Source organism: Saimiri boliviensis, chromosome 11, assembly GCF_048565385.1.
Source record: "Saimiri boliviensis isolate mSaiBol1 chromosome 11, mSaiBol1.pri, whole genome shotgun sequence".
NCBI classification, from domain to species: Eukaryota; Metazoa; Chordata; class Mammalia; order Primates; family Cebidae; genus Saimiri; species Saimiri boliviensis.
The window spans coordinates 43,732,882-43,746,947 of NC_133459.1; the positions used below are offsets into that span (position 1 = coordinate 43,732,882).

General features: G+C 43.0%; 1 protein-coding gene across 3 annotated transcripts in view; it reads right to left on the reverse strand.

Annotated features, from left to right (window-relative positions):
- EIF2B3 (eukaryotic translation initiation factor 2B subunit gamma) overlaps positions 1-14,066 on the reverse strand; it is a 133,570-nt gene that overhangs the window by 29,462 nt on the left and 90,042 nt on the right. For all 3 annotated transcript variants that reach the window (XM_039474160.2, XM_074380712.1, XM_074380713.1), the window contains 2 exons: positions 2,152-2,279; positions 665-855 (listed from right to left, as the gene is read on the reverse strand). In XM_039474160.2, coding sequence (XP_039330094.1) covers positions 665-855; positions 2,152-2,279 — 319 coding nt within the window. The remainder of the gene's footprint in view (positions 1-664; positions 856-2,151; positions 2,280-14,066) is intronic.

The following is a 14,066-nucleotide window of genomic DNA, read 5'->3' on the forward strand; positions in this document are numbered from 1 at the left end:
TACACAATACAGAGTTCCTCCACACCTTTAGCCTCTTTACTGTCCCCCTCTCCACCCACTGCCTTCATTAAGGCCTGGCTTATCTTTGAGGACACTGCTTCTCCCAGTGGAAACTATTTTTTTTCTCTTGTTCTCCATCTCTCAACAACTTCAAGGTTAAAAGGAGGGGCTAGCAAGGGACTCCTCATTAATGCTGTTTGCAGATAACTCTCTCTCATAGACATTTCTTTCCTGAGGCTTTGCCATCTGGCCACTGTATACTCTGCTCCTTCACCTTTTCAGGGAAGCCTCCTCTGTATGCCTCTGTTTACTTCATGAGAGTAATGATTAGAGTATTTACCTGCTTGTTATGAAGTAAGTACTGGAGATATCCCCATGCTGAACAGAATAGGAGAAGCTGCTGACCCAGAGGCCAGAAGTTAGCTTTCCTGAAGATCTTAGCTTTTCCCTGGAGCCACAGAGGCCCTGACTATGGACCAGGCCCCCAGCTTCCCTTTTGGCTGCACCTGAGTACCCTAGCAGTCTCCTTGACATGCCAGGTCTTGCTCAACCTGGGGAATGACAGGGAATCTTAACAAGTTACCTAATGAAGAAACAGACACATGGCTCAGCCTATTTCTAGGACAGGAGCCCCACAATTTTCTTTCTAAGCTCATACTCTCACCTGTCTGTTTGCTTCCATGTAGAGTCCCAGTGTGCTCACTCGAGAGCAGAGCCCCTCTTTCATGATGTGGACATAGCAGCGCACCTGCGATCTGGACAAGTCTTCCCACATGTCTCCTCGACAAGCATTCCAGCAGGCATCATAGGGAGCCAGGTTCAGTGTATTGGCTTCTTTTATAAAACTGTAAATATCTTCAGAACAAACATCCAAACCAAGGAAATAAATGAGAGCGAGATACAGAATAGATATATACTCAGTCAAGTTTTTTTTTTTTTTTTTTTTTAAAGAGACAAGGTCTTGCTATGTTGTCCAGGTTAGTCTTAAACTCCCAGACTCAAGCGATCCTCCCACCTCAGCCTCCTGACCAGCTAGGACTACAGGTATGCACCACCATGCCTGGCTCTGAGTTAAGTTTTGAAAGACATTACAGTTCACACATCTCCCCATGGAACTCACCCATAAAACATGAACCCTGAGGAAATCCCACTAAAATCTGTAAGAGAAAGCTAAAAGAGGCAATGTATTTCCCTGAAATATCATATGAAATAAAAATGCTTAAAAAGAGGTCCTAAAAGCGTGTTTGACCAGTAGTCAAGACCTCTAGGGAAAATAAAACAGATGGCCCTTGTAAATCATGAAATAACACAAGCAAGTGTCCAGGCTTTAGTGGCAGCTGGGTTGACTTTGTGCTACTAGTCTCTATTACCATACCTGGTAGCTGTGCTATGACAGAAAGAGCACAGAACTTGGAGCCTGCAGTACCAGGGCTCTAGTTTTTCAGCTCTCCCAATGACCCTTTGAGATCTTTTACTTTCTCATAAAAAAAAACTGGGGCTCAGAGGACTGAGTAACCTGCCTCAAATCACAATGCTAGTAAGAGGCAGAGTCAGATTTCAAATCCAGAAGTGTCTGATGCCCAGCTCTATATCAGACAGTTCTAATCAGCATGCTGCACTGTCAGTTTATTCATCTGACAAATACTTTTTCAGAACATCTACTATGAGCCCACGCCTGGGCCAGGGATTAGGGATATGACAGCAAACAAGACAGATCTCATCTTCAGATCCTGGAATGGAGACAGCTGGTTGGCCTGTGGCTGGACTGCAATTGTACATTCCTTCACCTTCCTTCCCTTGATAAAAGAGGCTGAGTTTAATTAGGAACAGGACTGCCCAGAGCCTAGAGAACAGGGGAATAAGTAGCAGGTGGAGTTTAAAGGCAAAATGGTCTAGTGAGGAACACAGCTAAACCAGAGCTATGAATCAGAGAATGGAGGCGGAGGCACATGAGAGCACAGTGACAGGATCTGCCTGAGCAAGCTTACCCAGGGCTCAGGGAGTGGGTTGGCACATCTGTCTTGCCTTGTAAACTAGACAACAGTCTGCTGCCTTGAGACAGGCATCTTGGGCTGGGCTAAGCTGCCCAACCACTCTTTCCAAAGGTGCTGCTACCCTTGCACCTCTTCCTGAAGCAACCCAAGCACTGACCTAAGGACTTCAGCTCCTTTTTCTTTAGATCCTCCTCTTTTTCTTCCTGTCCCTGTTGTGAGGAAGCTGAGGAAAACTGTTTTCTCACTAGATACGGAATCAGTTCACTCCGGATAGAAGTGATTGACCTAGGAAGAAAGAATGGCCAAATATGAGAAATCTGTCTGGAACCTACCAGGATCAAAAGCTCTGTGCATACAAGGAAAAGCCAAATCCTTTCCCGTCATAGCACCTTGAAACTGTCAGATATCAAATGTGGCATGGACTTGGCAGTTTGGAGAAGCAGAGTGCTTCCTGGTGGGTATTGAGACAGGACGTTGGGTCTGAGTGACCTGGAATCTATACCGGGAAGAAGGGACTCAATCATTAGTACACTGTATATTTTTTTATTCATGTTTTTATTTATACTTAGCAATGGAAAGCAGAGAGGTGAGAGACTAGCACATGTTTTTCAGTGTTCTCTCACACTGTGACCTTATTAGAATTTTATATCACTAATTAATTTATATAGCATTTACATATATGCCAGTTGCCATGCTAGGCCTTGGAAATATATTGTTTCTGACTTTAAGGAATTCATGATCCAGTGGACAGTAGCCTATAAGAGTTTAAGAGGAAATGTAGAAGGAGGTGAAGTTAATCAGGTAGGTAAGGGGGCCAGATCATGAAAGCTTTTTTTTTTTAAAATAAAAAATTGTAATTTCTTTTTTTAAAAAGACAGGGTTTCGCCATGTTGGTCAGGCTGGTCTTGAACTCCCAACCTCAGGTGATCCACCCGCCTTGGCCTCCAAAGTGCTTGGATTACAGGCATGAGCCACCATGCCCCACCATGAAAGCTTTTTGTGGTGAAACAGGAATAACAATGAGAAAATTATGACAGTGAAAGAGATCTGACCTAATCAACTCCATCTTGCTATAACCTTCAAACTGCCCTTGGTCATTCCTGGGTATAGGCTGAGCTAACTTTGGGAGAATTTTTTTTTTTTTTTTTTTCCTGAGACAGGGTGTCACTCTGTTGCCCAGGCTGGAGTGCAGTGGTGTGATCTTGGCTCACTGCAACCTGTGCCTCTCAGGTTCAAGCAATTCTTCAACCTCAGCCTCCTGAGTAGCTGTGAAGCTGGGATTACAGGTGGAAGAATCACCATGCCCGGCTAATTTTTTTTTTTTTTTTTTTTTTAGACAGTATTACTCTATCGTCCAGGCTCGAGTGCAGTGGCATGATCTAGGCTCACTGCAATCTCTGCCTCCTGGGTTCAACCTCTGCCTCTTGTGCCCCAGCCTCTCAAGTAGCTGGGACTACAGGCGCATGCCACAAGGCCTAGGTATTTTTTTGGTCGAGATGGGGTTTTGCCATGTTGGCCAGGCTGGTCTCAGACTCCTGGCCTCAAGTGATCCGCTTGCTTCAGCCTCCTGAAGCACTGGGATCACAGACATGAGCCACTGTGCCCAGCTTTTTTGTTTTGTGTTTGAGATGGAGTTTTGCTCTTGGTGCCCAGGTTGGAGTGTAATGGTGTGATCTTGGCTCACTGCAACCTCTGCCTCCCAGGTTCAAGCAATTCTCCAGGCATGTGCCACCACATCGGCTATTTTTTTTGTATTTTTAGTAGAGATGGGGTTTCTCTATGTTGGTCAGGCTGGTCTCGAACTCCTGACCTCAGGTGATCTGCCCATCTCGGCCTCCCAAAGTGCTGAGATTACAGGCGTAAGCCACCATGCCCAGCTGTTTTTTTTTTTTTTTTCCCCCAGTGGAGTTTTACTCTGTCACTCAGGCTGGAGTGCAGTGACACAATCTCAACTCACTGCAACCTTTTCCTCCTGGGTTCAGGCAATTCTCCTGCCTCAGCCTCCTGAGTAGCTGGGATTATAGGCATGCGCCAGCATGCCTGGCTAATTTTTTTATTTTTAGTAGAGACAGAGTTTCACCATATTGGCCAGGACAGTCTTGAACTCTTCACCTTAGGTAATTTGTCCACCTTAGCCTCCCAAAATGCTGGGATTACAGGCATGGGCCACTGTGCCTGGCCCCGGCTTTTTTTTTTTTTTTTTTTTGAGACAGAGTCTTGCTCTGTCACCCAGGCTGGAGTGTGGTGGTGCGATCTTGGCTTACTGCAACTTCCACCTCGCAGTTCAAGCGATTCTCCTGCCTCAGCCACCCAAGTAGCTGGGATTACAGGCACTCGTTGCCATGCCTGGCTAATTTTTGTATTTTTAGTAGAGATGGTATCTTGCCATCTCGAACTCCTGACCTCAGGTATCTGCCCACTGGCTTCCCAAAGTGCTAGGATAACAGATGTGAGCCACCCTGCTTGGCCAGAAATTTATTATGGTTTATAGTTTAAATGGTAATAGTTCTTCTCAAAATGAAAATGCCTTCATAAAACTAATTAAAAAGGTACAAGTTTAGGATTCAAGAGGGGCCTGAATTCTCATATTACCATTGTTCCAGAGGTCACAAGATTTGCAACTTCCCTAGTTATTCCTGTAAGTAACATCACTACTGTAGAACCTAAGACTGGCTTTTTAAGATGTCTTCTCTAAGTTTTGCATTTCTGATGACTGGATGATTTCACTGGGACCAGTGACTCCTCTGTGGCCCCCACCCAGAACTGGACTCAGCAGAGGACTGTTTTCCACACCCTATGATTGCATCCCCAACCAATCAGCAGCACCTATTCCCTAGACTTTTGCCCACCAAACTATCCTTGAAAAACCCTAGCCTCAGAATTTTTGGGGAGGCTGATTTGAATAATAATAAAATTCTGGCCGGGTGCAGTGGCTCAAGCCTGTAATCCCAGCACTTTGGGAGGCCGAGGCGGGTGGATCACAAGGTCAAGAGATCGAGACCAACCTGGTCAACATGGTGAAACCCCGTCTCTACTAAAAATACAAAAAATTAGCTGGGCATGGTGGTGTGTGCCTGTAATCCCAGCTACTCAGGAGGCTGAGGCAGAATTGCCTGAACCCAGGATGCGGAGGTTGCGGTGAGCCGATATTGCGCCATTGCACTCCAGCCTGGGTAACAAGAGCGAAACTCCGCCTCAAAAAACCAAAATAAATAAAATAAAATTCTAGTTTCCCATTTAGCTGCCTCTATGTGTATTAAGCTCTTTATTGCAATTCTCCCATCTTGATAAATTGTCTATCTCAGCAGCAGGTAAGATTAACCCACTGGGGAGTTACAGTGGCAGTCTAGAAAGTCTGGACTGAGAAGCCAGTGGTAATTTTTTCTTTTTAGATGGGGTCTTGGTCTGCTGCCCAGGCTGGAGTATAGTGGTGCAATCACAACTCACTACAGTCTTGATTGCCTGGGCTTAAGTGATCCTTCTGCCTTGGCTTCCCAAGTAGCTGGGACCACAGGCACAAGCCACCATGCCCAGCTAATTTTTTTATTATTTATAGAGACAAAGTCTCACTATTTTGCCCAGGCTGGTCTTGAACTCCTGGACTCAAGCAGTCCTCCTACCTCAGCCTCCCAAAGTGCTGGGATTACAGGTGTGAGCCATCACAAGTCGCCAACAGTGGTAGTTTTTAAGCAAGAAAGTGACATGATCAGTTTTATCTGTTAGTAAGGTAATTCTGGTAGCAGTGTGGAAGAAAGCCTGGAATAAGGAAACTGAAGGAAGGGAGACCAGTTACAATATTCTAAGAGATGAGATAATCAGGCCTGAGAGAGGGATAAAGTATTGGCAGCTCAATAAACCTGAATTGCTGCATACTTCCCACTAACTCTCCCAGCCCCCATTTAAAGAAGCTCTGCATGCTAACACAGGACCACACAGATCTGGAGTGTAGGTAGGAAAGCAAGATAGAGGCAGAGACTGAGGAGGGTAAGGAAAATTATGAACCCCGGAGCTACACAGTTCACGGTTTTTGTAATTTTTAAAGGATCAAGTCAAACATCTTTGAAAATTTCTGTGTTAAGCTGTGAGCTCTTGTATTGAATTTCTTTTTTTTTTTTTTTTTGAGACGGAGTTTCGCTCTTGTTACCCAGGCTGGAGTGCAATGGCGCGATCTCGGTTCACCGCAACCTCCGCCTCCTGGGTTCAGGCAATTCTCCTGCCTCAGCCTCCTGAGTAGCTGGGATTACAGGCACGCACCACCATGCCCAGCCAATTTTTTGTATTTTTTAGTAGAGACGGGGTTTCACCATGTTGACCAGGATGGTCTCGATCTCTTGACCTCGTGATCCATCCGCCTCGGCCTCCCAAAGTGCTGGGATTACAGGCTTGAGCCACCGCGCCCGGCTTGTATTGAATTTCAATGTGATTTTTCTCCTGATCCTTTTATGGAGATTGAAAAATTTCCATGTGAATACAAAGAATGAAACAACACTTACTCTTAGCTCGTTTTCTCCCCTTTTAATACTTCAAATGAGTGTGGGCAGCAAATGTTTCTCCTCCATTGAAAAACAAGTCAGTTCCCTTTGAAGAAGTGACAAAGCATGGGCAGCTGGAGGATTTCAGGGCAGTGATATTTACATTATAGACCAAACAGAACTGTCACTGCAAGAGGCAAGCAGACAAGCCTTGGCACATAGCCCCATCAGGCAGAGTCATTCAAGAGGATCAGTGATTTGAAGAGAGGCTATGAAACAGCTCTGCCAGGTCCCACCCACCTCTGCTGGAGCTAAGCATTAGGTCAATCCCCATAATGCAGTTGGCTTAGAAGAATAATGAAAGAAACAATTACTCTTCCCGCTTCCTAGTTAAAGTGGAGGCAGCTCAGAGCTGTGCCAAGAAGTGATACAAAACTACAGTGAACCATTGTGAACATCCTGGACCTAAAGGCTATGAGCTAGATGCAGTGCCCTGGTCAACCTTACTTTCTCCTTTCCCTCTTATACGAAGCCTTCCTAGAAACACCTGTTTTATCTCATGAAATCATAAGCTCTTCTCAAGCAATCACAAAGAAGAACAACAGACTTTACTGCTAACTGTAAACAAATAATCCCATCAAATTAAAAAGATAAAATAATTGCTACGAATAGGGCAAAGAATATTCTTAATAAAGAAACAGATACAAATGTTCACACAACATACAAAATATTTTCAAAGAAATAAAAAATTAAAATAAGATGCTATTTCTCCTCCAACTAAATTAACTGATTTAAAACAATTTTCTTTTTCATTTCTTTTTTGAGACCACTCTGTTGCTTGGGCTGGAGTGTAGTGGCGCAATCTGGCTCACCACAACCTCTACCTCCCGGGTTCAAGTGACTCTCCTGCCTCAGCCTCCCGAGTTGCTGGGACTACAGGCATGTGCCAACATGTCCGTCTAATTTTTGTATTTTTAGGAGATGGGGTTTCACTATGTTGACCAGGCTGGTCTCGAACTCCTGACCTCATGATCCGCCCGCCTCAGCCTCCTAAAGTGTTGGGATTATGTGAGCCTCGACGCCTGGCCTGAAACAGTTTTCATTACTGATAAGAGTGCTTTGAGAACAGTTACTGTCACATAATGGGAGTCAGAGTATAAACTGATAAAATCTCTGAAAAATAATTGGCAATATTATAGCAAAAGACTTGCAGATATTCATATAATTTCACCCTGTAATTCCATTTCTGTAAATCTATCCTAAGGAAAATACGTTACTTAGGAAATAGTTGCTTAATAGATGAAATAATCAGATTATGAATAAGAATCTTTGAAAAAAAGGTATTCCCCTAATGTTATTTATAAAAACGGAGAACGATAAAATATTCAACAATGAAAGATCAATATACCTCTATAACAGAATGTCATATAGGCAAAACTGTTACTGTAAATAATTTTTTGATGAAAGAAGAAAATGCTTATAATACTCAATGAAAAAAGTAGATTACTATATTTTGTTTTTGAGACAGAGTCTTGCTCTGTTGCCCAGGCTGGAGTGCAATGGCACAGTCCTGGCTCACCACAATCTCTACCTCCCGTATTCTAGCCATTCTCCTGCCTCAGCCTCCCAAGTAGCTGGGATTATAGCCACATGCCACCATGCCTGGCTAATTTTTTTTTGAATTTTTTTTAGTACAGATGGGGTTTCACCATGTTGCCCAGGTTGGTCTTGAACTCCTGACCTCGTGATCTAGCCCACCTCGGTCTCACAAAGCATTGAGATTACAGGCGTGAGCCATTGCGTCCAGCCCCAATTATTTTTAAACTGTGGTTTCAAGCATATATTCTCACTACATATATGAAAATAAAACAATGGAAAGAAATACACTAAAATGTTCACAATAGTTATCTCACAGTAGTGGAATTATGAGTGTTAAAGCAAACTAAATATGGCCTGAGAAAGACTTTGTATTTCTTTATTTGAGTCCTTGTGGACAAACTGCATCCTAATTTAATAGGTAGACAAGAATGAAAATCTAACTCAGGAGTATGTGCCTCTACAAACAGCTGAGACTTGGTCAATCCCAGCAGCCATACTTCAACCACTCATATACTGCTGAGTGTTCAAACTGTGTTCAAATAAGGCAAATGCCAAGCTGTAACCAATCCAGTTGTTTCTGTACCTCAATTCTGATTTCTATATGTCACTTCCTTTTTTTGTCTATTAATTGTCAAATGCCTCTGACCATGAGGCATCCCTGGAGTCTTTCTGAATTTCTGAAAACTTTTAACAGCCTGGGACTCCTTGCAAAACACAGAGGAGGTGTCACAGACCCTGTTTTGGAATAAAAAACTCCGTTTTCCTCATGAAACCCCAGGAATGGGTGGTGGATAGATTCCTCTGAAAATTTAAGGCTAAATATACTTTTAACAATGGCTAATGGCGGTTATCAGGGAATACCTGGCTCTTTGCACATTTACATCAGAGAACCATGCTCTTGGGTACCTAGAAGTTGTGGAAATGTCTCCACTCCCCACTGAGAGATAAGACTCCCATGGGAAATGGGCTAATTCTCTCTGTTGGGGATCCAGGATCCGGTATAAAAATGGGACCCTTCATTTTGGGTGTCTGTTTTTGTCTTCTAGCTATGCTTGCTTATTAGGTCCTAGAAACTGCATGTTTTCCTAGCCCTGTTTCTTGAAGGGCTCTACCTTGAGGCCAGTAATCCAAGTAAGAAACTGGCAAATGAAAAATCTTACAACCACTGGATCTTCTTCTGTCTGCCTGTGTAGTTACATACATGTTATGTGTGATGTTTATGTAAAAGAGCTCTAATTGGCATAAAGAAAAATAAATGCTTAAATAAAATATTTTGAAAGGAAAATAAAAACTGTAATGCCTTTTAGTTCATGTAACTTTAGTAATCTTTGGCAAATAAAAAATGTTAAAGATTATTGGTAAAATAAAGATGTTTGGTCTAAATTAGGCAGGTCAGATACTAGGTTTGCTAAATGCCTTAAGGTCATAAACTGCTTTGACTTTGAAAATTCCTTCCAGAGCACACATTTTTCTCCCCAAGATATAAGTCCTGGGTCTGGGGGCTTGCAGTGACCACAGATCTGCCAGTCTCGCAGCCACCTAAGACCACGATTCTGTCTATAAGTTGTCCTAATAAATCACCCAAAACTGACAAACTAGATTTGTCTGCCTTCTTTGGTTTCTCAGCTCCTTCTGCATCCAGGGGCTGCTTTGTGATAATTAGCCCTTTCACAAAACAGCCTGACTTCTCCTTCTTCCACCCCTCACATATAATCAATTACCAAGCACTGCTGATTCTATCCCCTTTTAAATCTCTGTCAAAACTTTCAACTTCCCTTCATCTTTACTGCAACTACCCGGTTCATACTACTGTCATCATTTGCCTGGATTCCTATACCTGCTTTTAATTGGTCTCTGTCCCTCTAGTCTTATTCACAAAATCTATCCTTCATATTGTAGACAGACAAAAAAGAGACTTTTTTTTTTTTTGAGACAGTCTCATTCTGTCACCCAGGCTGGAGTGCAGTGGAATAATCATGGCTCACTGCAGCTTTGACCTCCTGGGCTCAAGTGATCCTTCCACCTCAGCCTCCTAAGTAGCTGGGACTACAAGCATGTGCCACCATGCTAATTTTTTTTATTTTTAAATTTTTTGTAGAGATGGGGGTTTCCCTGTTGCCCAGGCTGGTCTTGAACTCCTGGGTTCAAGTGATCCTCCTGCCTACCTCCAAGTAATCCTCTCCTCTCAGTCTCCCAAAGTGCTGGGAATACAGGCATGAGCCACCACACCCAGCTGACAGAATACTTCTTTTTTTTTTTTTTTGAGATGGAGTTTCGCTCGTTACCCAGGCTGGAGTGCAATGGCGTGATCTCAGCTCACCGCAACCTCCGCCTCCTGGGTTCAGGCAATTCTCCTGCCTCAGCCTCCTGAATAGCTGGGATTACAGGCACGCGCCACCATGCCCAGCTAATTTTTTGTATTTTTAGTAGAGACGGGGTTTCACCATGTTGATCAGGATGGTCTCGATCTCTTGACCTCATGATCCACCCGCCTCGGCCTCCCAAAGTGCTGGGATTATAAGCTTGAGCCACCGCGCCCGGCAGAATACTTCTTTTTTTTTTTTTTGAGACAGAGTCTCATACTGTCATCCAGGCTGTAGTGTAGTGGCGTGATCTCGGCTCACTGTAATCTCTGCCTCCTGGGTTCAAGCAATTCTTCTGCCTCAGCCTCCTGAGTAGCAGGGACTACAGGTGTGTACCACCATGCCCAGCTAATTTTTCTGTATTTTTAGTAGAGACAGGGTTTTACCATGTTGGCCAGGATGGTCTTGATCTCCTGACCTCATGATCAGCCCACCTTGGCCTCCCAAAGTGCTGGGATTACAGCTGTGAGCCGTCTTGCCCCATCCTCAGAATACTTCTAAAGTACAATTAGATCATGTCTCTTCTTCCTTCAATTCATCCTCTATTTTGTAGACACAGTTATTTTTCTAAAGTACAAATCAGATCCCATCTCCTTACACTTACTTATTTATTCCTTTTTTTTTTCTTTTTTCTCTGCTTGGATCAGGTCACTCCTTACACTTATTTAATGCTCAGGATAGTGATTACTTTTGCGTCTGTGGTGGGGTAGTAGGATAGAATGAGGGGAGTTTCTGGAATGCTGGCAATGTTCTATTTCTTAACCTGAATATACCACTTAGAAGGTATGTTTGCTTTGTGAAAATTTATCAAGTCATAACACCCTTTTCTAAATATAATCTCTGCTTGAAAGCCTTTCATAACATTTGTAGGCTTCTATGCTCTCACAGTAAAGACAGTTATACGTACTGTTTTTTTGAATCTTTATCATGTGTGAGGTACTATGCTAGGAAAATAATACAGATCATTTTAAGTTCTTATAGCAATCCTTACGATAGGTATTACTATTCTTATTTTATTTTTTGTAATTTTTGTAGCAATGGCATCTTCATTTGTTGCCTAGGCTGGTCTAGAACTCCGGGGTTCAGCCCATCCTCCCACTTCAGCCTCCTAAAATGCTAGGATTACAGGCATGAGCCATTGCACCTGGCCCCTATTTTATAAAGAAGGAAATTAAGAGAGGTTAACCTTGGCCAAGGTTAGTACAACTTTTGTAATTGATAGACCTGAAAGTCATTACACATCTATCCTAAAGTCCATGGCTCTTTCCACTATACCATATTAACCAGCATCTTCTGCTTACTTCAACCAAAGCACTTTCTACAGGATTTAGAATTCTCTGCTTGCTGTCTCTTTACCTGTAAACACACAGATTTTTGGATACAGAAAGTAGAGCTTTCTTGGCTGGGCATGGTAGTTCACACTTGTAATCCCAGCTCTTTGGGAGGCCTAGGCAGGAGGATCTCTTGAGCCCAGAAGTTTGAGACCAGCCCAGGCAACATATTGAGATCCTGTCTCTGAAAAAAATAAGGAAATTAGCCAGTGGTAAGTGCCTGTAGCCCCAGCTACCTGGGACTGAGGAGGGAGGATCACTTAAGCCCAGGAGTTGGAGGCTGCAGTGAGCTATTATCATACTACCGCACTCCACTCCAGCCTGGTGAAAGAGCAAGACCTTGTCTCTTTAAAAAAAAAAAAAAAAAAAAAAAAAAGGTAGTTTTCCCATCTTGCAAGATGGCAGGTAAAAAAGTTGAGAAGCTGGGTACTAAAGAGAAGAAACCTGAAGCCAAGAAGGCTGATGCTTGTAGCAAAGTGAAAAAGGGTAACCTCAAGGCTAAAAAGCCCAAGAAGGGGAAGCCCCATTGCAGCCGCAATCCTGCTCTTGTCAGAGGAATTGGCAGGTATTCCTAATCTGCCATGTATTCCAGAAAGGCCATCTACAAGAGGAAGTACTCAGCGGCTAAATCCAAGGTTGAAAAGAAAAAGGACAAGTTTCCTGCCACTGTTACAAAACCAGTTGGTGGTGACAAAAACAGCGGTACTCGGTTGGTTAAACTTCGCAAAATGCCTAGGTATTATCCTACTGAAGATGTGCCTCGGAAGCTGTTGAGCCACGGCAAAAAACCCTTTAGACAGCAAATGAGAAAACTGAGCGAGCATTACCCCCGGGACCATTCTGATCATCCTCACTGGACGCCACAGGGGCAAGAGGGTGGTTTTCCTGAAGCAGCTGGCTAGTGGCTTTTGTGACTGGACCTCTGGTCCTCAATCGAGTTCCTCTGTGAAGAATGCACCAGAAATTTGTCATTGCCACCTCAACCAAAATTGATATCAGCAATGTAAAAATCCGAAAACATCTTAGTGATGCTTACTTCAAGAAGAAGCTGCGGAAGCCCAGACACCAGGGAGGTGAGATCTTCGACACAGAAAAAGAGAAATACGAAATTACAGAGCAGCACAAGATTGATCAGAAAGCTGTGGACTCACAAATTTTACCAAAAATCAAAGCTATTCTTCAGCTCCAGGGCTACCTTTGATCTGTGTTTGCCCTGACAAATGGAATTTATCCTCACAAATTGGTGTTTTAAATGTCCTAATAATCTAATTAAATAACTGATTACCTTTCAAAAAGAAAAAAAGTTAAAGCTTTCCTAATTTGGAAATGTAACAAATTCTAAATATGTTTCTCTATTACTAATATTGCTAGCATTAAAAATCCAACACTTGAAAAAACACATGATTATCAGTTCTGGTTAAACCTGACACTTTTATTATTTTGCCTTGATCTGAGATCAGGTCCTCCTTGTGGCCACAAGCTTCCAGAAGCCTAAAAATGATGTCTATGGCAAAAGAAAATGTTTGGCTACTTTTGCATTCTGGCTTTTCTGTCTTTGAAAGCAAAGCAAAAGAGACTTAAAATCCCCTACATGTCTCACTTCAACTCAGTCTTTCAAAGAATTAGGAAGGAGGCAGAACAGAAAGCCTACTTTTACAGGGTGTGGAACTCAAGTCAGCCAAGCAAAGGACTAAAAGCTTGGGTTTTTGTACCTTTTCTCTCAGTGGAGCTATAATTGGGAAGAAAAGCCAATTGCTGAGTTACACTATGCTTTGTCCTCAGGTTTTCCCCCGCCCCCCTTCAAAGAAAGTAGATATAAGCTAGAAAGTAAACAGGAAATTATCTTAAGGGGTGCTGATTTAAAAGCTAGGTATTTGGTATACAGTATTCTGTGATATGCCTTTTTCCTTCTTGGCAAAATACAGCTTCCATAAGAATAAAATATCAATGCTGTGCATAGGGCTTGAGAGAGAAAAATATGTTGAGATCTTACTCCTATTACCTGGAGAGATCAATTCAATAACTTTTTTTTCTTTTTTTTTTTTTTTGAGACAGGGTTTTGGTCTGTCGCCCAGGCTGAAGAGCAGTGGTGCGATCACAGCCTCAAATTCTCCTAGGCTCAAGTGATCCTCCTACTTCACAGCTTCCAGAGTAGCTGGAACTACAGGCACATGCCACTACACCTAATTTTTCTATTTTCTATTTTCTGCAGAGCTGGAGGTCTCACTTTGTTGTCCAGGGTGGTCTCAAACTCCTGAGCCCAAGTGATTCACCCACCTCAGCCTCCCAAAGTGCTGGGATTACAGG